At 36.6% G+C, this 21,298-nt stretch overlaps 1 protein-coding gene across 1 annotated transcript in view; it reads left to right on the top strand.

Annotated features, from left to right (window-relative positions):
* Positions 1-21,298, top strand: part of COG5 (component of oligomeric golgi complex 5) — a 290,399-nt gene that overhangs the window by 237,152 nt on the left and 31,949 nt on the right. Inside the window, exons 15-16 of the mRNA XM_061198423.1 lie at positions 7,019-7,129; positions 8,600-8,662. Coding sequence (XP_061054406.1) covers positions 7,019-7,129; positions 8,600-8,662 — 174 coding nt within the window. The remainder of the gene's footprint in view (positions 1-7,018; positions 7,130-8,599; positions 8,663-21,298) is intronic.

Genomic DNA, 21,298 nt, shown 5'->3' on the forward strand with positions numbered 1-21,298 from the left:
AGTATTTTCCAATTTCTCTGTTTTATAAGTAACATTATCCTTGTGCATATAGCTTTACTATTTTCTTAGGATGCATTTCTGATAGTGGGCTATGAAAGGATACAGCAGTTTTGAGGCTCTTGGAATATACTGCGTATCAGCGTCTCTTGACTTATAAAGCGTTTAGGTGAACCATAGAATACACTTAGAATCATTGACCCAGATGTCCAGGAAAACTCATATGACATCACTCAGGGATTACAAATAGATTTCATCTCCTGTGTCTAAGAGATTTGTAGTCGCTACCTGGAGCACTGTTACGAGGCCATAACAGGGCCACAGTTGATTACTGATGTCTTCTCTGTGTGTGGGCGGGGGGTGGGGGGGCTGACAATCGGAGAGTTAGCTATTTGCCCTTTATACACTCCATTAGAATAACAACATTGATAATACTTTGCCTTTTGCGTGTAATTTTTTTTTTTTTTGCTGTAAACTCCAAAATTGGATAAAAAGCATGCATTAGATCAAAAGAATTTGTTCTAATATAAATTTGACATTACATTTTAAAATTTGGTAATTGTAATCCAAATACACTCACCACTTTCAGAAAAATAAGCATAGATATAACCATAACTGAAGGTTCATCAGAGCTTATTTCAAAGTTTTTGTTAAAATGTCTGATTTAATATAAAAATGTTTTGACTTGTTTTTATTCAGGAAGCATTGTAGATTATTATACATTTCGCATTGTTCTGTTTTAAACCTATGAAATTCTAATACATACTTTTTTCCTCGTTTGTTTTACATATGATTGCAAAGAAATATTTAGAAGAATTGTGACCAAATCCATATAAAAAGGAGTTATCCCGTACCCTTGACATTTCCTTAGCAGTAATGGAAATTACGGATAAATAGAACACTAGTGGTATTTCCATAATATCTGGAAAGTAACTTAACCGTATGTAACTCATAACTAATCCATAATATATTTTCTTGTTCTTTTTAGACATTCTTCTAAATCACCAACTTTATAATTTCCCCAAAAGTAATTTTCAGTAGATTATCTGAATAGAAATTTAAAGCTCTCATCCAACTCATCTCTTGAATCGTCAGTTTTATTTCTTTTACTTGTAGCCCTCAGCTGTGATGTTAGGGCGATCTTGGGGTCATTTCATCTACAAATTAAAAATTATATAAAAACATTCTTCATGTTAACAGTATAACTTATCCTCGTTTCAGGACTTTAATCTCAGTTGTTTCTCATGCATTGAATTCACACAAAGTTCCTAGTGAGCAGATGTACAGAATTAGAATTTGTGAAAAATACTTTCTTCAGATAATTAAACTTAAAAAGGAATAGTAAGTCTTGTTGTTTGCACATAGGAATCATTTTAATTATTAAGGATTCCTTTAGCCTTTGGAGTTCCTTTCTTTTCGTGTGTGTGTTTTAAAACTCAAATGCTGCTCTTTTGCTTTCTGACATCTTTCCAAGCTATATTAAATAGTGTAACGTGATGCACCAGTATATACATTTCTCATAGTTTAGAATATTGAATCTCTTACTGCTTTTACCTTTCTAGTTCCCTAGTTCCTAATGCTTCACAGCCAAAACTGTGTTTTTGCACCTCCATACAATTTTATTCATCTCAGATAAGGTGGACTTTGAAAAAGCAGCAATGAGAAACCATTATTCTGGCCCTTCAGTCATTCAACAGATACCTAATGAGCATCTTCTACTTGCTGAACGTGCACGTGAATTTGTGAAAAGTAAGTTTTAAGGAGATCAAATGAAGGAAATAGCTTGAAACAGTAAAAGTTAAAATGGCTGAAGATGGGTGGAGGCTTCTGAAATAGAGAATGCCTACTCTGTGCAAGATGCTTTGTTACCATAACCAAAAAGGAGCCAAAATAATTTAGCCTGTACCTCTAGATAGTTTCAGTGGCTTTTGGTTCCAATTCCTCGGTCCTAGTCTGTGCTTGTAGTCCCTCGCCAGTACTGAGATAGGTGGAGCTTGGAGGAGTGGATTGTAGGGGAGAGGACTAAGCAAAGGAGAAGTGAGAAGAAAATGGGAACCAGACATAGAATTGTCTGGAGATAAAAATGCTAATGCCTTGGGACTTTCCTGGTGGTCCAGTGGTTAAGACTCTGTGCTTCCACTGCAGGGGGCACAGGTTCCATCCTTGGTCGGGGAATTAAGATCCTGCAAGCCATGCAGCCAAAAAAAAAAAGGTAATGCCTTACATTGCTAAGGCATTTTACAGTTTACAGAGCATACTTTGGTATTGACTATATTGTTAGTTTCATGTTACAGATAAAGAAATCGAAGCCACAAGTTACTCAGCTAGCAAGTGGTAGAGAAAAGTCTAGATTCCTAAGTCTAGTGTTCATTTTATTGCAGACATTCTAGGAACAATAGGAGAATGGGTAAAACGAACTCAGATAAATTCATACAATGGAATATCACACAACAATAAAAAGGAACAAACATGGGTGAAAACCAGTAACCTTATGCTGAGTGAAGAAAGCTTTACATTCATATACCCAAAAAAACTTTATGTAAAGATATAGAATAGACAAAACTAATCAGTGAGATGAAGTCACTGGTAACAAATAAAGTGATGTCTTCAAGTTATTTTGAGATGCATCAAAAATATAAAATGGGGGCTTCCCTGGTGGCACAGTGGTTGAGAATCCACCTGCCAATGCAGGGGACACGGGTTCGATCCCTGGTCCGGGAAGATCCCACATGCCGCAGAGCAGCTAAGCCCGTGCGCCACAACTACTGAGCCTGTGCTCTAGAGCCCGTGAGCCACAACTACTAAGCCCACCTGCCACAACTACTGAAGCCCCTGTGCCTAGAGCCCATGCTCCGCAACAGGAGAAGCCACTGCAATGAGAAGCTCGTGCACCGCAACGAAAAGTAGCCCCTGCTCACCACAACTAGAGAAAGCCCGCGTGCAGCAATGAAGACCCAACACAGCCAAAAATAAATAAATAAAATAAATTTATATAAAAAAATAAAATAAAATGGATAGAGGGATGGATAACATAAGCAAGTGTTATAAAATGTTATTATAGAATCTAGGTGGTCAGTATATGGGTGTTCACTGTACAAGTCTTTAAGTGTTCATAATAAAACGTTAGAAAAAATAAATTGTGCCTTACTTTTAGTGGTTTTGAAATACGTGTGAGCAAAAATAAAAATTTTTTCCCAAGAAGAACACAGCAGGAGGCAGCAGGAGCTGGTAAAAGACTGAATAATATGTGAAATACTGTCTTTGGAACTCGTTAAAAATATCTTTCCATATTGTCTGTGAATGTAGCCCCACTTAAAAGCCAAGACTTATCAAACCAGAAGAGTGGGGTTGAGTGGGAAGTGGGATGGAGGACCTTTCTGGAGTGATGTGGTTAGCGTTACCCAAGTAAAGCAGTTTACCAAATCTCAGTGAATTGTACACTTCATGTCTGCATTTCATCACATAAATTTTACCTTAAAAGTAAAAAAAAAAAAAACTGGGAGTAAATATTGAATTCCAGTTAATTATACACCTGCTTAAGTGTTTTGGGGTTAGGTATACTGATGTCTAAAACTTATTTTGAAATGAATCAAAAATATAAAATGAGTTGAAGATAGGTGATAGGTATGTGATATAAAACAAATTGTAGAGTGTTAATTGTGAAGTCTAGGTTATCAGTATATGGGAATTCACTATATAGTTTTTATAACTTGAAGGGGAAGAAGACAAGGAGCTAAGTAAGAGTCCAGGGTATTGAAGCAATCATCTATATAAATATTGAATTGATTAAGAGTTTTTACAGGAGTAAGTAGCAGTGAGCACACCTAGGGCCCAGATCTTGGTCTCTAATACCACTTCCCACTAAAAGAAACCAGAACTTTTTGGAAACATGGCAGATGCCAGATAAAAGTATTGTTAACAATGTAAATTTATGAAGTCGATGACTGAACTGAGGTTTCATAAAAGAGTAGTGCTATGCTTAGGAAATATCCACTGAAATGGGACAAAGGGCCATAATGTATGTATGATTCAGAAAAAAAAATATGCATATACGTGTGTGTGTGTGTGTGTGTGTGTGTGAAAGAGAAGGAAAGACTACGAATAATAAAGCAGATGAGATAAAATGTTAACAATAGGTAAATCTGAGTAAAGCATAAATGGGTGTTCCTTGCACTATTTTTATTTTTGTAACATTTTGTAAGTTTGAAATTATTTTCCCCAAAAAGTTTATGACAGGAGTGGTGCTGGAGAGAAACAGGGTGATCCACTTAGCTGAGGTGTTGGACAGATTCTACTCTGTGCTGTCAGGCCAAGATGAGCAGCATATTGTTTTTGTTTCCAATCTTCTAGTGTTATATTTTCACTTTGATATTTAAATTTTGTTCTTTATTTTTGGCACAGTGATATTTCATTTTTAGTTCTTTTATATTATCATTGTTTTGCTCCTGTAACTATAATATTTTCTTCATTGAACTTTGTAGATCTATTTAACTGAGCCATCTAATCTTTTTTTTTTTTTTAACATCTTTATTGGAGTATAATTGCTTTACAAGAGCCATCTAATCTTAACCTTAGTTTTCACTAGGCTCTCAAGGTATTCATTGATAACCCTTGTAGTGTGGGAATTTTTATTTCTATACTTGTTAAAAAACAGCTTTATTAAAGTATAATTCACCCATTTCAAGTGTAGAAATCATTGTTTTTTAGTATATTCACAGTCAACTTTAGAACATTTCATTACCCCAAAAAGAAACCTCCTACCCATTAGCAGTCACTCCCCATTTACCCCTCTTCCAATTACTAATCTACTTTTTGTCTCTGTGGATTTGCTTATTCTGGATATTTCATGTAAATGTAATCATTTAATATGTGGCCTTTTGTAAATGGCTTCTTTTTACTTTCAAGGTACTTCCATGTTGTAGCATGTATCAGAACTGCATTCCTTTCTTTTTGCTGAGGAACATTCCATTGTATGGATATACTACATCTTATTTTTATTTATCCATCTATCAGTTGGTTGACATTTGGGTTGTTTCCATTCTGAGGCTGTTATGCTATGGAATAATGTTTCTGTGAATAGTTGTATACATGTTTTTATTTCTTTTGTGTATATATCTAAGAGTCGAATTGCTGGGTGTATTTTCACTCTGTTTACCTTTGAGGAACTGCCAGGCTGTTTTCCAGAGCGTCTACTCCATTTTAAAATCCCACCAGCAATGCACATGAGTTCCAGTTACTCTACATCATGGCCAACATTTGTTATTATCTGTCTTTTTTATTATAGCATCCTAATAGGTGTAAAGTAGGCCTTTCTATACTTTTAAACCCTAAAACTGTGATCAGTTATTATCAATAAAATGATCTCCATCCTTTTCTAGCAGTGAGCCTGTCTCTTTATTAAATATGGAATACATAAAATAAGTGGAAATAAGATAGTAGCAGAAAAATTCTTTTCTTTTCCCATTTCTTTGTTAGCACTTCAAAATTATTTGGAGAGAATCTCAAGAGAAGTAAAAGAGATTGGATTTTTAAAAATTGTACAGCTAGAACTCGTAGTTTTTAAATGCCTGTTATAGACAGGTACATATTTAGCATCTAACCCCTGAGTCTACCATAACCGTTGATGCCACTGACCATTGCCACTCAAGTCTCCAAGGTGGCTTCAGGAGCTTTTCCCCACCCTCACCATAGCTCGGAGCCCATCATCTGCTGTCTCCTGGGAGCTCAGAGCTTCTATTAGTATTAGTTTACCACATTATAGATTAAACTGGGCTATATGGGCTCATCTGAGGTCTAACCATTGATTTTTAACTTAGTTTCTACAGGAAAAATACGGCTTTTCTTTTTTCAGCCTACTAACTTACAAATGACCATTTAGGACACAACCTGATTATAATTTGGTAACTATCTGTCCATGAGGAAAGGCAAAATAAGTTGGAGTTATTTAACCTAATGTCAGAAAGCTTTATGTTGACTTAAAGCCATCATCATGGATTATAACTTCAATGAAGGATTATTCTCTTTATTTTAATTGCAGTTTTTTATGTTTTTAAATTGTATTTTGTTGCCATAAGTAGGAATTGATAAAGTGGGAATTGAATTTAATTTTGAAAATTTATGTGTGTGTATCAAAAGAGAGTAGAAAGAAAAACAGTATTTCTTTCTCTCATATTTTATTTTTATCACTATAACAAAGGGAAGATGCTCTTATTTTCATCTCTTCCCTAAAAGGCCAATTTTTCATGTTTGAGATGTGCATGCATATATATAGTTACTTGCCTCATGTTTTATTTTCCTGATCAAGTTTAATTGACCTTTAAATAATAATTGTTATAGAGGATTGGATTAAAACCTGATTAATATGAGAATCGTTTATAGGTGGATTTTTTTCTTAAATGGAACTATAATAGTTTTAGATTAATTCAGTAAAAATTCCATGTCCTTTTCCCTAAAATGCATGCATTGATACCACTCCTACTGATCATCCATACACGGTATAATCCTAAGCAACTTCCTTTTTAATCTACGAAAAAATGAGTGTAATACCCTCTTTTTACCACTCATTTCATTAGGCTATTATGATGGCTGTCAAATGTACATAGGATGTAGGTTTACTTTTATTCCTTCCTCCCTCCCTTCTTTTTTCCTTCCTTCTCTGCTTTCTTTTTTTGGATGGCTTATTTCTCAGTTTTTTAATAGAAAAACTGTTGGCAGAAGGTATTCCCTAGAAATACTATGCTGATGTATCAAAATAACAGCACATCCTGGGCTTTTAGGTCACACTTGCCTCAGGAGTCCACCAGCTATGAAGTACTGATGAAGGATGTTCTTCCTGTGCAAGACTAATTAGGCTTCCAGGTCCATGGTGTTAAATCTACAGAGGTACCTGGCTATGCCTAAAGTGCAAAGCTTGACCTGAATATTTCCAATTAACATTTTCTTTTTCAGGGGACCATGAACTTCCCCCCAGTAAATATGAACTATCATTTTGGTAATTTCTTTTTGTGTTGAATTCTTACAGCTCTCCACCCAAGGAGATGCAAGTCAGGTGATTGGACCTCTTACCGAAGGGCAGAGAAGAAATGTGGCAGTAGTGAATTCACTATATAAGTTGCACCAATCGGTAACAAAGGTAACCTTTATTTTTATTAAGTTCTTTTGACTTAATTTCACGTTCTTCTTTCTTCTTGCCTTAAATTTAGACAATAATGAATTATTATTTAATTTTTTGCAGAAGAATACAATGAAAATGTGATTGTAAAATAAGCTGAGGCATGAACTTTTTCTAAACAGTCTTTGATCCTGGCCTCTATTGTTTGTATGACTTTTTGTCTGTACAGTTAGTTTAAAACACATGAACTGTAGATCCTCAAGGTTGCTTGGTATAGTCAAGTTTATTGAACAGATGATTTAAAGGTAAATTATTTGTGTTTTATACCCATTAAACCACATAATTTGGTATCATATGGGTGGTAGTAAATTATAGCAAAGCTAGTAATAGTAAGAACTCGTAAGCCCTCTAACATGTCAGAAAGGTTCTACCTTTGTACAAAAAAGTGGGGGAGGAGATGCATTAAAAACAGTGAACTCGTATGATATAATCGTTGAAGACTATTTAAAGTAAAAAATATTTTTTTTGCTATTGATCTACTAATACGTCTTAAAAAAATGACTGAATTTTAACTTGTTTGCCTTTATATATTATGTCTAAGATGAACTGTAAACATAATTATTAGGAAAGCAACACTTTCAACCCCTTCTTTGATTCTTGAGTTGCTTGTGTTTACTCTCTATTAATGATTTTCAAAATATTTGGTAAGTAGAGAGATAATTAGAAGACCTGAAAAAGCCAAAGGTTAGATGATGTTCTTAAAACCTTGACCTCTAATATGAGCTTTTATATGCTAGATTGTATTTTAGAATAATTATAAGTGACAGTTTTTCATTTACTTAAATTTTTTAACATGTCCTTTTATCAATTAGGGGTTTCCAAAATTTGTATTTTGCACACTAAACAAAATATATTTAAAGGGTTATTAACAGATAAATCTCAGAAAAGTAAATAACAAAAGTAAATGAAAAGAATATATGATATATTTCCATTTCCTTTCATTATTACTCTAAAGAACCACAAGCAATGCAAAGTTGTATTTATTTAGCCTGATTTAAACGTCTTTATTGATCATTTCAGAATTTTCATAATGTTGGTATTGATTTGTAAAAAGGGAAACATTTGACATTTACTTGTTAAAAATTATAGTCGGCCTACAAAGGGTGATTTTTTTTTTTTTAAGAAGTAAGTAAATATGGCTTTAAACTGACTTTTTCAAGTTAAAACTTTATAATTAAGGAAAGCTAGCTTTTAGAATTCTTTATGTTTCAGTTATTTGAAGTAGATATTTGCTTTATATAGGAAAACATTTTTAAACCTATCCTAACTACTAAATACTAATGGATTTTTAAAACATGTATGAGATACTACTCTAAAGTAATGATAATATTTTATATGTGGCTTGTGGAAACAGTTTTATCATGTGATGATCAAAATTAGTATTTATAAAAATAAATAACTTAAGCAAAACTATAACTGGATTTGTCCTAGGTGGTTTCCAGTCAGAGCTCATTCCCACCAGCAGCTGAGCAAACTATAATTTCAGCCCTAAAGGTAAAAGAATGTAATTTAATCTTTGACTCTGTAGATCGGAATAGGTTTTAGAATTATTTGTTTGGATGAGTGGGAGATGTCACATTTTAAAAATAATTCAGAATCTTCTCCATATGCCAGAAGTAGCATGTTGATGATTATCCTAAAGAGAGAGGCTACATGTGTGTTTATATTTTTCTAGAATTTAAAAATATACCCTGTTGGTGTCTACAGATTGTGTTGCACTTATAATAATTGTATCATAAGCAAGAGAAGCAAGAGAGTTATAAGTATTCACTGTGTCTTAGGGCAGTGCAGCCCAGTATTATCCCAGTAAAGCAGTGGTTCTCCACCAGGGCGATTTTTGTCGCCTATGGGACATTTAACAATATCTGGAAACATTTTTGATTGTCATGACCTGGAGTGGGGTGCTCCTGGCATCTAGTGCCAGGGATCCTGTCAAGCATCCTGCATTGTACAAGCCAGCTCCCCACAACACAGAATTATCAGGCCCTAAAATGTCAGTTATGCCAAGGCCTGGAAACTCTACTAAGGCCACATAGTAAAATAAAGACTCTGGAGCTCAACTGCCTGTATATGAATCCCATCTCAGCTATTTAACTAGCTGTATGACCTCAGACAAGTTAATAAGTTTTCTCTTGCCTTAGTTTCTGCATCTATTGATATAAAATGGTACAGTATACCTACACAAAGGTAGTAAGTGTCAACTATTAGATTGAATTTAGATCACTTGGGTAGAGTTAAGAGAGAGAAAGAGGGAAGGAGAAAGAGAGATGGTCTACCACCAGTAAACTCCAAGGAGAAATATTTAGAGAGTAAAGAGGATACAAAGAAAGAACAATCATTGAGGAAGAAAATTGGGAGAGGACAGTGTCACAAGTCCTGAAGGAGAAGGGAAATTCCGAGGTCAAGTGCTGTCCATGGGTGACATGGATGGGGATTTAACAGGCTGCAAAACTTAAGGACACTAAATTCATATATGAGGTAGGAGGAGACAGTCTGTTTTCCTCCAACATAGAAAAAGTACACTTGGATGTTTTCTCTGAATCCTTTTCTTTTTCCCAGTGTGCTTATCTCATTATGATGAAGTAGTATTAGAGCTGCCATAATAAAAATAATTGTTTTTAGTAAGAGTTGTCCAGTTTATTGATAAAAAATACTGTAAAATCGGGCCAATAAGACAAACCAAAAGGTTTGTTTTATTATTGCTTCCAGGCAGGGAATACATGTAGTCTTTTTTTTTCAATATATAGTTACTCATTTGTCTTTATCTTCTGGCCATAGCTGTCAGACATTTTTTGATCACTACCCAAGATAAATAACATTTTACATTGTACCCCATACATACTATATAAGCATTTATAAATATTTACACATATATAATTGTGTATATATAAAATATGCATCTATACACATGGTTTGAGAAAGTCCATTCTGTAGGTTCAGAAAGAGTTGCCTACACTTTGCCTGATGATAAAAGTCTCCTGGACAAGTCAAAAATAGAGGTTCTTCAGACACTGTAATTCAGTGTTGGGTAGACTTTCTGAATCTGTATTTTTAACTTACAATAAAGGTTATTCCTCGTATTAGTCACTTTAGGCCGGGGGTTGAGGCCAGTGCAGGGGAAATTGCCCTCATCTTGAGCTGTGGCCTTCACTCTTGAGGTTTGCTCACCAGGACCGGTGTCTGATGTTGCTGGGCACCGCAGTTTGCTGAGGCTTCGCCAGGTTTGCCTTTGAGAACTGGGTAAGAGAAGACTACCGGTCTGTTCACGGCCCTCCTGCAGTGACCCTGTCAATTTGAGACCAAATTTCTTATGTTAACAGACCTCAGTGAAACAGTTTTGGCCTTGCTTTTTAATTAAATTTCATTAAAAATCTTTATGGCATAAGTGAAGAACAAACAGAATCCTCTGACTCAAAGAAAAAAAAGAGAATCTTGAATTTTCATAAAATTGTAGGAAACTTAGTGCATCACTTTGAATTAGGATGTTACAATGCATAAGTGCAACCCAAGAACCAAAAATCTGTATGCTTTTATTATTTGATGGAAAAGATATTAAACATACTTCTTTACTTACTAAAAAATATAGGTAGACACATAATAGTCTCCTCTACCTTGTTGAGATTTTATCCAAAATTAAGTGTTACTTTAGGTTCAAAGTTCATCATCTCATATTACAAGCATGATCTCCTGTCATGAATGACATAATTAATATTAATGATTATACATTTAGAGTCATTTCATTATAACCACCTCAGCTATAAGTAGCATTTAAACACCTTAGCCCAATAATTCTGATCCATTTGTTACTGAGATCATCTTGTGCAGATAGTATATTATGAAGTTTATATATGACAGTTCTCCCTTATTGTGTGGGTTTGATGTTCTATATATGGGAATATTCTGCATTGTTGAGGCTTCAGTATTTTTGTAATCTTTGCTATTTTAGGCAAGCACTTCCCTGCTTTGTAAAGAGCTTATGGAATATAATCTAGTATCCTTTCTCAGTTTCCTCTGGTAGTTATTAATCCTCTACCCATCCTTTACATGAAGGCATTCCCCCCAATGCTCTCTTCTCTGTTTTATATTTTCCGTAAGTGGGAAACCTCACCCAGCTGTAAAGTTCTCTGTGTACACCATCATATCATAATACAGATAGAGGCAGTTTTATTTCTTCCTTTCTGGTCTTTATGCCTGTTTTCCATGCCTTGTTTTCACCTGCTAGGACCTCCAGTACTATGTTGCCTAGAGCAGGTGAGAGTGGACTTGTCTACTTGTTCCTGACCTGGGGGAAAGCACTCAGTGTTTATTTTACTACTTAAAGGAGGATATTTTAAACAAGTTCTTTTCTATTCCTGGTTTACTGAGACTTTTTAAAATTGTAAATGGTGGTGTTTCATCAAATAGCTTTTTCTGTATAAAATGATCATATGGTTTTACCTCTTTATTCTGTTAATAAAATACAGGAATTTATTTTCAAATATCAAACCAACCTTGATCATGATGTATTAGCCTTTTTATGTATTCTTGGATTGGATTTACTTAATTTTTGTTAAAGTTGTCATAAGGATATTGGTATATAGTTTTCTCTTTTGTAATTCTTTGTCTGGTTTTGGAAGTGTTTCCTCCTTTTCTATTTTCTGAAAGAATCTGTGTAGAATTTGTATTGTTTTCTCCTTAAATGCTTAGTAGAATTCACCAGTGAAGCCATTCACCAGTGAAGCCCACCAGTTATAGGAAGTTTATAACTACAAATTTAATTTGTTTAATAGATGCAGGACTATTCAGGTTATCTTTTTTCTGGAGTGAGCTTTGATACTTTGTGACTTAAGGTATTTTTCTATTCATCTAAGTTATCTAATTTGTCAGAATAATGTACATAATATTCTCTAACTGTCCATTTAATGTCTATAGGACCTATAGTGATAACCTCTTCTTCATTTTTTATACTGATGGTTTGTGTTCTCTTACCTTTTTTTTTTCTTTATCAGTCTAGCTGTGGGTTTATCAATTTCATTGCTCTTTTCAGAGAACCAACTTTTGGCTTTATTAATTTTCTCTACTGTTTGTCTTTCTATTTCACTGATTTCTGCTTTTGTCTTTTTTTACTTCTTATTTTGGATTTTCTTTGCCTTTTTTTGTTTGTTTTTTTGAGACCTTATACCATTGATTTTTAGACCCCCCCCCAAAAAAAATTTAAAGTTGTAAATTTCCCTCTAATTTTGTTATGTTGTGCTTTTATCTTCATTCAGTTTGAAATATTTTCTATTTCCTTTGTGATTTCTTCTTTGATTCATGGTTTTTTCTTTTAATTTCTAATTTTTTGTGGTATTTCTAGATATCTTATTGTTTTCTTTTTTTTAATCACTCTTTTTTTATTGAAGTATAGTTGATTTACAGTGTTGTGACATTAATTTCTAATTTAATTCTGTTACCGTCAGAAAACATATTCTGTATGATTTCAGTCCTTTTTATTGAGTATTATGGCCTAGCATGTGGTCTGTCTTGATGAATGAACCATGTGTGCTTGACAAAAACATGTAATCTTCAGTTGTTTAGTATCATTCTGTAAATATCAGTTAAGGTGTAGTGATGTGTTCAGATTTTATAGGCCTCTACTGGTATTTTATGTAGTTCTATCAATTGCTGAAAGATGGGAATTAGAATTTTCTATGATTGTGAACTTGCTTATATCTCCTTTTCATTCCATTGATTCTTGACTCCTCCGTTTTGAAGCTCTATTACTAGTTGTGTTGAAGCTCTGCTATATAAGTATTTATCATTTTTATGCCTTCTGATGAACACCCTTTGTCATTATGACATATCCTTCTTTAGCTTTAATACTTATTGTCATGCATTGTTTTATCTGATATTAATTTAACTACTCTATCTTCTGTCCATTTACTTTCAACTCCTCTGTGTCTTTATTTTTTTCAATACATCTCTTGAAGACAGTATACAGTGGGTCTTGCCTTTTTTCTGTTCTGATAATCTCTGCCTTTTAATTGGAGTGTTTAATCCATTAACATAGTATAATTATCAATAAGGTTTTATTTAGGTATATAGTTTTATTATTTGTTTTTTGTTTGTCCCCTCTGTTTTATTTCCTCCTTTCCACCTTTGCTGCCACCTTTTGGATTATTTGATTATTAATTATTTTTTTAAATTTCATTTTAATTTCTTTTTTTTTTTTTTTTTAAACATCTTTATTGAAGTATAATTGCTTTACAATGGTGTGCTAGCTTCTGCTTTACAACAAAGTGAATCAGTTACACATATACATATGTTGCCATATCTCTTCCCTCTTGCATCTCCCTCCCTCCCACCCTCCCTATCCCACCCCTCTAGGTGGTCACAAAGCACCGAGCTGATCTCCCTGTGCTATGCGGCTGCTTCCCACTAGTTATCTATTTTACATTTGGTAGTGTATATATGTCCATGACACTCTCTCACCCTGTCACATCTCACCCCTCCCCCTCCCCATATCCTCAAGTCCATTCTCTAGTAGGTCTGTGTCTTTATTCCCATCTTGCCACTAGGTTCTTCATGACCTCTTTTTTTTTTTTTTTCCCTTAGATTCCATATATATGTGTTAGCATACTGTATTTGTTTTTCTCTTTCTGACTTACTTCACTCTGTATGACAGACTCTAACTCCATCCACCTCATTACAAACACCTCCATTTCATTTCTTTTTATGGCTGAGTAATATTCCATTGTATATATGTGCCACATCTTCTTTATCCATTCATCCGATGATGGACACCTAGGTTGCTTCCATGTCCTGGCTATTGTAAACAGAGCTGCAATGAATATTTTGGTACATGACTCTTTCTGAATTATGGTTTTCTCAGGGTATACGCCCAGTAGTGGGATTGCTGGGTCATATGGTAGTTCTATTTTTAGTTTTTTAAGGAACCTCCATACTGTTCTCCATAGTGGCTGTATCAATTTACATTCCCACCAACAGTGCAAGAGTGTTCCCTTTTCTCCACACCCTCTCCAGCATTTATTGTTTCTAGATTTTTTGATGATGGCCATTCTGACCGGTGTGAGATGATACCTCATTGTAGTTTTGATTTGCATTTCTCTAATGATTAATGATGTTGAGCATTCTTTCATGTGTCTGTTGGCAATCTGTATCTCTTCTTTGGAGAAATGTCTATTTAGGTCTTCTGCCCATTTTTGGATTGGGTTGTTTGTTTTTTTGTTATTGAGCTGCATGAGCTGCTTGTAAATCTTGGAGATTAATCCTTTGTCCGTTGCTTCATTTGCAAATATTTTCTCCCATTCTGAGGGTTGTCTTTTGGTCTTGTTTATGGTTTCCTTTGCTGTGCAAAAGCTTTTAAGTTTCATTAGGTCCCATTTGTTTATTTGTGTTTTTATTTCCATTTCTCTAGGACCTGGGTCAAAAAGGATCTTGCTGTGACTTATGTCATACAGTGTTCTGCCTATGTTTTCCTCTAAGAGTTTGATAGTGTCTGGCCTTACACTTAGGTCTTTAATCCATTTTGAGTTTATTTTTGTGTATGGTGTTAGGGAGTGTTCTAATTTCATACTTTTACATGTACCTGTCCAATTTTCCCAGCACCACTTATTGAAGAGGCTGTCTTTTCTCCACTGTATATGCTTGCCTCCTTTATCAAAGATAAGGTGACCATATGTGCGTGGGCTTATCTCTGGGCTTTCTATCCTGTTCCATTGATCTATATTTCTGTTTTTGTGCCAGTACCAAACTGTCTTGATTACTGTAGCTTTGTAATATAGTCTGAAGTCAGGGAGCCTGATTCCTCCAGCTCCATTTTTCGTTCTCAAGATGGCTTTGGCTATTCGGGGTCTTTTGTGTTTCCATACAAATTGAGAAATTTTTTGTTCTAGTTCTGTGAAAAATGCCAGTGGTAGTTTGATAGGGATTGCATTGAATCTGTAGATTGCTTTGGGTAGCAGAGTCATTTTCACAATGTTTATTCTTCCAATCCAAGAACATGGTATATCTCTCCATCTATTTGTATCATCTTTAATTTCTTTCATCAGTGTCCTATAATTTTCTGCATACAGGTCTTTTGTCTCCTTAGGTAGGTTTATTCCTAGGTATTTTATTCTTTTTGTTGCAGTGGTAAACGGGAGTGTTTTCTTAATTTCACTTTCAGATTTTTCATCATTAGTATACAGGAATGCAAGAGATTTCTGTGCATTAATTTTGTATCCTGCTACTTTACCAAATTCATTGATTAGCTCTAGTAGTTTTCTGGTAGCATCTTTTGGATTCTCTATGTATAGTATCATGTCATCTGCAAACAGTGACAGCTTTACTTCTTCTTTTCCGATTTGGATTCCTTTTATTTCTTTTTCTTCTCTGATTGCTGTGGCTAACACTTCCAAAACTATGTTGAATAATAGTGGTGAGAGTGGGCAACCTTGTCTTGTTCCTGATCTTAGTGGAAATGGTTTCAGTTTTTCACCATTGAGGACAATGTTGGCTGTGGGTTTGTCATATACGGCCTTTATTATGTTGAGGAAAGTTCCCTCTATGCCTACTTTCTGCAGGACTTTTATCATAAATGGGTGTTGAATTTTGTCGAAACCTTTCTCTGCATCTATTGAGATGATCATATGGTTTTTCTCCTTCAATTTGTTAATATGATGTATCACGTTGATTGATTTGCGTATATTGAAGAATCCTTGCATTCCTGGAATAAACCCCACTTGATCATGGTGTATGATCCTTTTAATGTGCTGTTGGATTCTGTTTGCTAGTATTTTGTTGAGGATTTTTGCATCTATGTTCATCAGTGATATTGGCCTGTAGTTTTCTTTCTTTGTGACATCTTTGCCTGGTTTTGGTATCAGGGTGATGGTGGCCTCGTAGAATGAGTTGGGGAGTATTCCTCCCTCTGCAATATTTTGGAAGAGTTTGAGAAGGATAGGTGTTAGCTCTTCTCTAAATGTTTGATAGAATTCGCCTGTGAAGCCATCTGGTCCTGGGCTTTTGTGTGTTGGAAGATTTTTAATCACAGTTTCAATTTCAGTGCTTGTGATTGGTCTGTTCATATTTTCTATTTCTTCCTGGTTCAGTCTCGGCAGGTTGTGCATTTCTAAGAATCTGTCCATTTCTTCCAGGTTGTCCATTTTATTAGCATAGAGTTGCTTGTAGTAATCTCTTATGATCGTTTGTATTTCTGCAGTGTCAGTGGTTACTTCTCCTTTTTCATTTCTAATTCTATTAATTTGAGTCTTCTCCTTTTTTCTCTTGATGAGTCTGGCTAATGGTTTATCAATTTTGTTTATCTTCTCAAAGAACCAGCTTTTAGTTTCATTGATTTTTGCTATTGTTTCCTTCATTTCTTTTTCATTTATTTCTGATCTGATCTTTATGATTTCTTTCCTTCTGCTAGCTTTGGGGTTTTTTTGTTCTTCTTTCTCTAATTGCTTTAGGTGCAAGGTTAGGTTGTTTATTCGAGATGTTTCCTGTTTCTTGATGTAGGCTTGTATTGCTATAAACTTCCCTCTTAGAACTGCTTTTGCTGCATCCCATAGGTTTTGGATCGTCGTGTCTCCATTGTCATTTGTTTCTAGGTATTTTTTGATTTCCCCTTTGATTTCTTCAGTGATCACTTCGTTATTAAGTAGTGTATTGTGTAGCCTCCATGTGTTTGTATTTTTTACAGATCTTTTCCTGTAATTGATATCTAGTCTCATAGCATTGTGGTCGGAAAAGATACTTGATACGATTTCAATTTTTTTAAATTTACCAAGGCTTGATTTGTGACCCAAGATATGATCTATCCTGGAGAATGTTCCATGAGCACTTGAGAAAAATGTGTATTCTGTTGTTTTTGGGTGGAATGTCCTATAAATATCAATTAAGTCCATCTTGTTTAATGTATCATTTAAAGCTTGTGTTTCCTTATTTATTTTCATTTTGGATGATCTGTCCATTGGTGAAAGTGGGGTGTTAAAGTCCCCTACTATGATTGTGTTACTGTCGATTTCCCCTTTTATGGCTGTTAGTATTTGCCTTATGTATTGAGGTGCTCCTATGTTGGGTGCATAAATATTTACAATTGTTATACCTTCCTCTTGGATCGATCCCTTGATCATTATATAGTGTCCGTCTTTGTCTCTTGTAATTGTCTTTATTTTAAAGTCTATTTTGTCTGATATGAGAATTGCTACTCCAGCTTTCTTTTGATTTCCATTTGCATGGAATATCTTTTTCCATCCCCTCACTTTCAGTCTGTATGTGTCTCTAGGTCTGAAGTGGGTCTCTTGTAGACAGCATATATATGGGTCTTGTTTTTGTATCCATTCAGCCAGTCTGTGTCTTTTGGTGGGAGCATTTAATCCATTTACATTTAAGGTAATTATCGATATGTATGTTCCTATTCCCATTTTCTTAAATGTTTTGGGTTTGTTATTGTAGGTGTTTTCTTTCTCTTGTGTTTCTTGCCTAGAGAAGTTCCTTTAGCATTTGTTGTAAAGCTGGTTTGGTGGTGCTGAACTCTCTCAGCTTTTGCTTGTCTGTAAAGGTTTTAATTTCTCCATCAAATCTGAATGAGATCCTTGCTGGGTAGAGTAATCTTGGTTGTAGGTTTTTCTCCTTCATCACTTTAAGTATATCCTGCCACTCCCTTCTGGCTTGCAGCGTTTCTGCTGAAAGATCAGCTGTTAACCTTATGGGGATGCCCTTGTGTGTTATCTGTTGTTTTTCCCTTGCTGCTTTTAATATGTTTTCTTTATATTTAATTTTTGATAGTTTGATTAATATGTGTCTTGGTGTGTTTCTCCTTGGATTTATCCTGTATGGGACTCTCTGTGCTTCCAGGACTTGATTAACTATTTCCTTTCCCATATTAGGGAAGTTTTCAACTATAATCTCTTCAAATATTTTCTCAGTCCCTTTCTTTTTCTCTTCTTCTTCTGGGACCCCTATAATTCGAATGTTGGTGCGTTTAATGTTGTCCCAGAGGTCTCTGAGACTGTCCTCAGTTCTTTTCATTCTTTTTTCTTTACTCTGGTCTGCAGTAGTTATTTCCACCATTTTATCTTCCAGGTCACTTATCCGTTCTTCTGCCTCAGTTATTCTGCTATTGATCCCATCTAGAGTATTTTTAATTTCATTTATTGTGCTTGTCATCGTTTCTTGGTTCCTCTTTAGTTCTTCTACGTCCTTGTTAAATGTTTCTTGCATTTTGTCTATTCTATTTCCAAGACTTTGGATCATCCTTACTATCATTATTCTGAATTCTTTTTCAGGTAGACTACCTATTTCCTCTTCATTTGTTAGGTCTGGTGTGTTTTGACCCTGCTCCTTCATCTGCTGTGTGTTTTTCTGTCTTCTCATTTTGCTTATCTTACTGTGTTTGGGGTCTCCTTTTCACAGGCTGCAGGTTCGTAGTTCCCGTTGTTTTTGGTATCTGTCCCCAGTGGCTAAGGTTGGTTCAGTGGGTTGTGTAGGTTTCCTGGTGGAGGGAACTAGTGCCTGTGTTCTGGTGGATGAGGCTGGATGTTGTCTTTCTGGTGGGTTCGTCCACGTCTGGTGGTGTGTTTTGGGGTGTCTGTGGCCTTATTATGATTTTAGGCAGCCTCTCTGTTAATGGATGGGGCTGTGTTCCTCTCTTGCTAGTTGTTTGGCATAGGGTGTCCAGCACTGTAGCTTGCTGGTCGTTGAGTGAAGCTGGGTCTTGATGTTGAGATGGAGATCTGTGAGAGATTTTCGCCGTTTGGTATTACGTGGAGCTGGGAGGTCTCTTGTGGACCAGTGTCCTGAAGTTGGCTCTCCCACCTCAGAGGCACAGCCCTGATGCCTGGCTGGAGCACCAAGAGCCTTTCATCCACACGGCTCAGAATAAAAGGGAGAAAAAATGGAAAGAAAGAAAAAAAGAGGATAAAATAAAATAAAATAAAGCAATTATAATAAAAAATAAGAAAAAAAATTATTAAGAGTAAATTTATTAAGAAAAAAAAATTTTTTTTAATTTTTAAAAATAGATTTATTAATTTTTTATACTAAAAATAAGAAAAAAATTATTTAGAAAAAATTTATTAAGAAAAAAAATTTTTTAATTTTTTAAAATAAAAAATATGAAAAAACTTATTAAAAATTTTTTTAAAAATAGAAAATAAGGAAAAAATTATTAAGAAAACATTTATTAGGGAAAAAAATTTTTTTTAAGTTAAAAAACAAACAAACAAAAAAAAAACGGACGGACCTAACCCTAGGACTAACGGTGAGAGCAAAGCTATACAGACAAAATCTCACCCAGAAGCATACACATATGCACTCACAAAAAAAGGAAAAGGGGAAAAGTTAATATATCCTGCTCCCAAAGTCCATCTCCTAAATTTGGGATGATTCGTTGTCTATTCAGGTATTCAACAGATGCAGGCACATCAAGTTGTTTGTGGAGCTTTAATCCGCTGCTTCTGAGGCTGCTGGGAGAGATTTCCCTTTCTCTTCTTTGTTCGTACAGCTCCCGGGGTTCAGCTTTGGATTTGGACCCGCCTCTGCATGTAGGTCCCCTGAGGGCGTCTGTTCCCCGCCCAGACAGAACGGGGTTAAAGGAGCAGCTGATTCGGGGGCTCTGGCTCAGTCAGACCGGGGGGAGGGAGCGGTACCGAGGAGGCGGGGCGAGCCTGCGGCGGCAGAAGCCGGCGTGACGTTGCAGCAGCCTGAGGCGCGCCGTGCGCTCTCCCGGGGAAGTTGTCCCCGGATTACGGGAGCCTGGCCGTGGCGGGCTGCACAGGCTCCCGGGAGGGGCGGTGTGGAGAATGACCTGTGCTCGCCCACAGGCTGTTTGGTGGCGGCAGCAGCAGCCTCAGCGTCTCATGCCCGTCTCTGGGGTCCGCGCTGATAGCCGCGGCTCGCGCCCGTCTCTGGAGTTCGTTTAAGTGGCACTCTGAATCCCCTCTCCTTGCACGCCGCGAAACAAAGAGGCAAGAAAAAGTCTCCTGCCTCTTCGGCAGCTGCAGACTTTTTCTCGTGCACCCTCCCGGCTAGTTGTGGTGCGCTAGACCCTTCAGGCTGTGTTCACGCAGCCAACCCCAGTCCTCTCCCTGGGATCCGACCGAAGCCCGCGCCTCAGCTCCCAGCCCCCGCCCGCCCCGGCGGGTGAGCAGACAAGCCTCTCGGGCTGGTGAGTGCTGCTCGGCGCTGAGCCTCTGTGCGGGAATCTCTCCGTTTTTCCCTCTGCGTCCCTGTTGCTGTGCGATCCGTGCTGATAGCCGCGGCTCGTGCCCGTCTCTGGAGCTCGTTTAGGCGGCGCTCTGAATCCCCTCTCCTTGTGCGCCGCGAAACAAAGAGGCAAGAAAAATTCTCTTGCCTCTTTGGCAGCTGCAGTCTTTTTCCCGGACTCCCTCCCGGCTAGCACCGAAGCCCGAGCCCCAGCTCCCAGGCCCCGCCCGCCCCGGCGGCTGAGCAGACAAGCCTCTCGGGCTGGTGAGTGCTGGTCGGCACCGCTCCTCTGTGCGGGAATCTCCGCTTTGCCCTCCGCACCAATGTGGCTGCGCTCTCCTCCGTGGCTCCGAAGCTTCCCCCCTCTGCTACCCGCAGTCTCTGCCCACGAAGGGGCTTCCTAGTGTGTGGAAACCTTTCCTCCTTCACAGCTCCCTCCCACTGGTGCAGGTCCCGTCCCTATTCTTTTGTCTCTGTTATTTCTTTTTTCTTTTGCCCTACCCAAGTACGTGGGGATTTTCTTGCCTTTTGGGAGGTCTGACGTCTTCTGCCCGCGTTCAGTGGGTGTTCTGTAGGAGCAGTTCCACGTGTAGATGTATTTCTCATGTATCTGTGGGGAGGAAGGTGATCTCCGCGTCTTACTCTTCCGCCATCTTGCCCCTCCCTCCTCTCATTTTAATTTCTTAGATTTTCACCTATACCTCTTCTTCATTTTCTTTTTAGTTGTTCTTGTGTGGATATATGCATCCTTAACTTTCCACAGTCTTTTAGAGTTAATATTGTACTGTGTCACATAAAATATAGAAACTTTGCATTTACTGAAGTACCTTTACATCTAATTGCATGTAGTGTAATTTTTTTAGTTTAACATTTCCATTTTGGTTCTTCTTTACATTTTCGGTCACTCTGCTGAGATTTCCTATTACTTTATTTATTATGGGCATTTTTTTCTCTACCTCA

Source organism: Eubalaena glacialis, chromosome 8, assembly GCF_028564815.1.
Source record: "Eubalaena glacialis isolate mEubGla1 chromosome 8, mEubGla1.1.hap2.+ XY, whole genome shotgun sequence".
Taxonomy (NCBI): Eukaryota; Metazoa; Chordata; class Mammalia; order Artiodactyla; family Balaenidae; genus Eubalaena; species Eubalaena glacialis.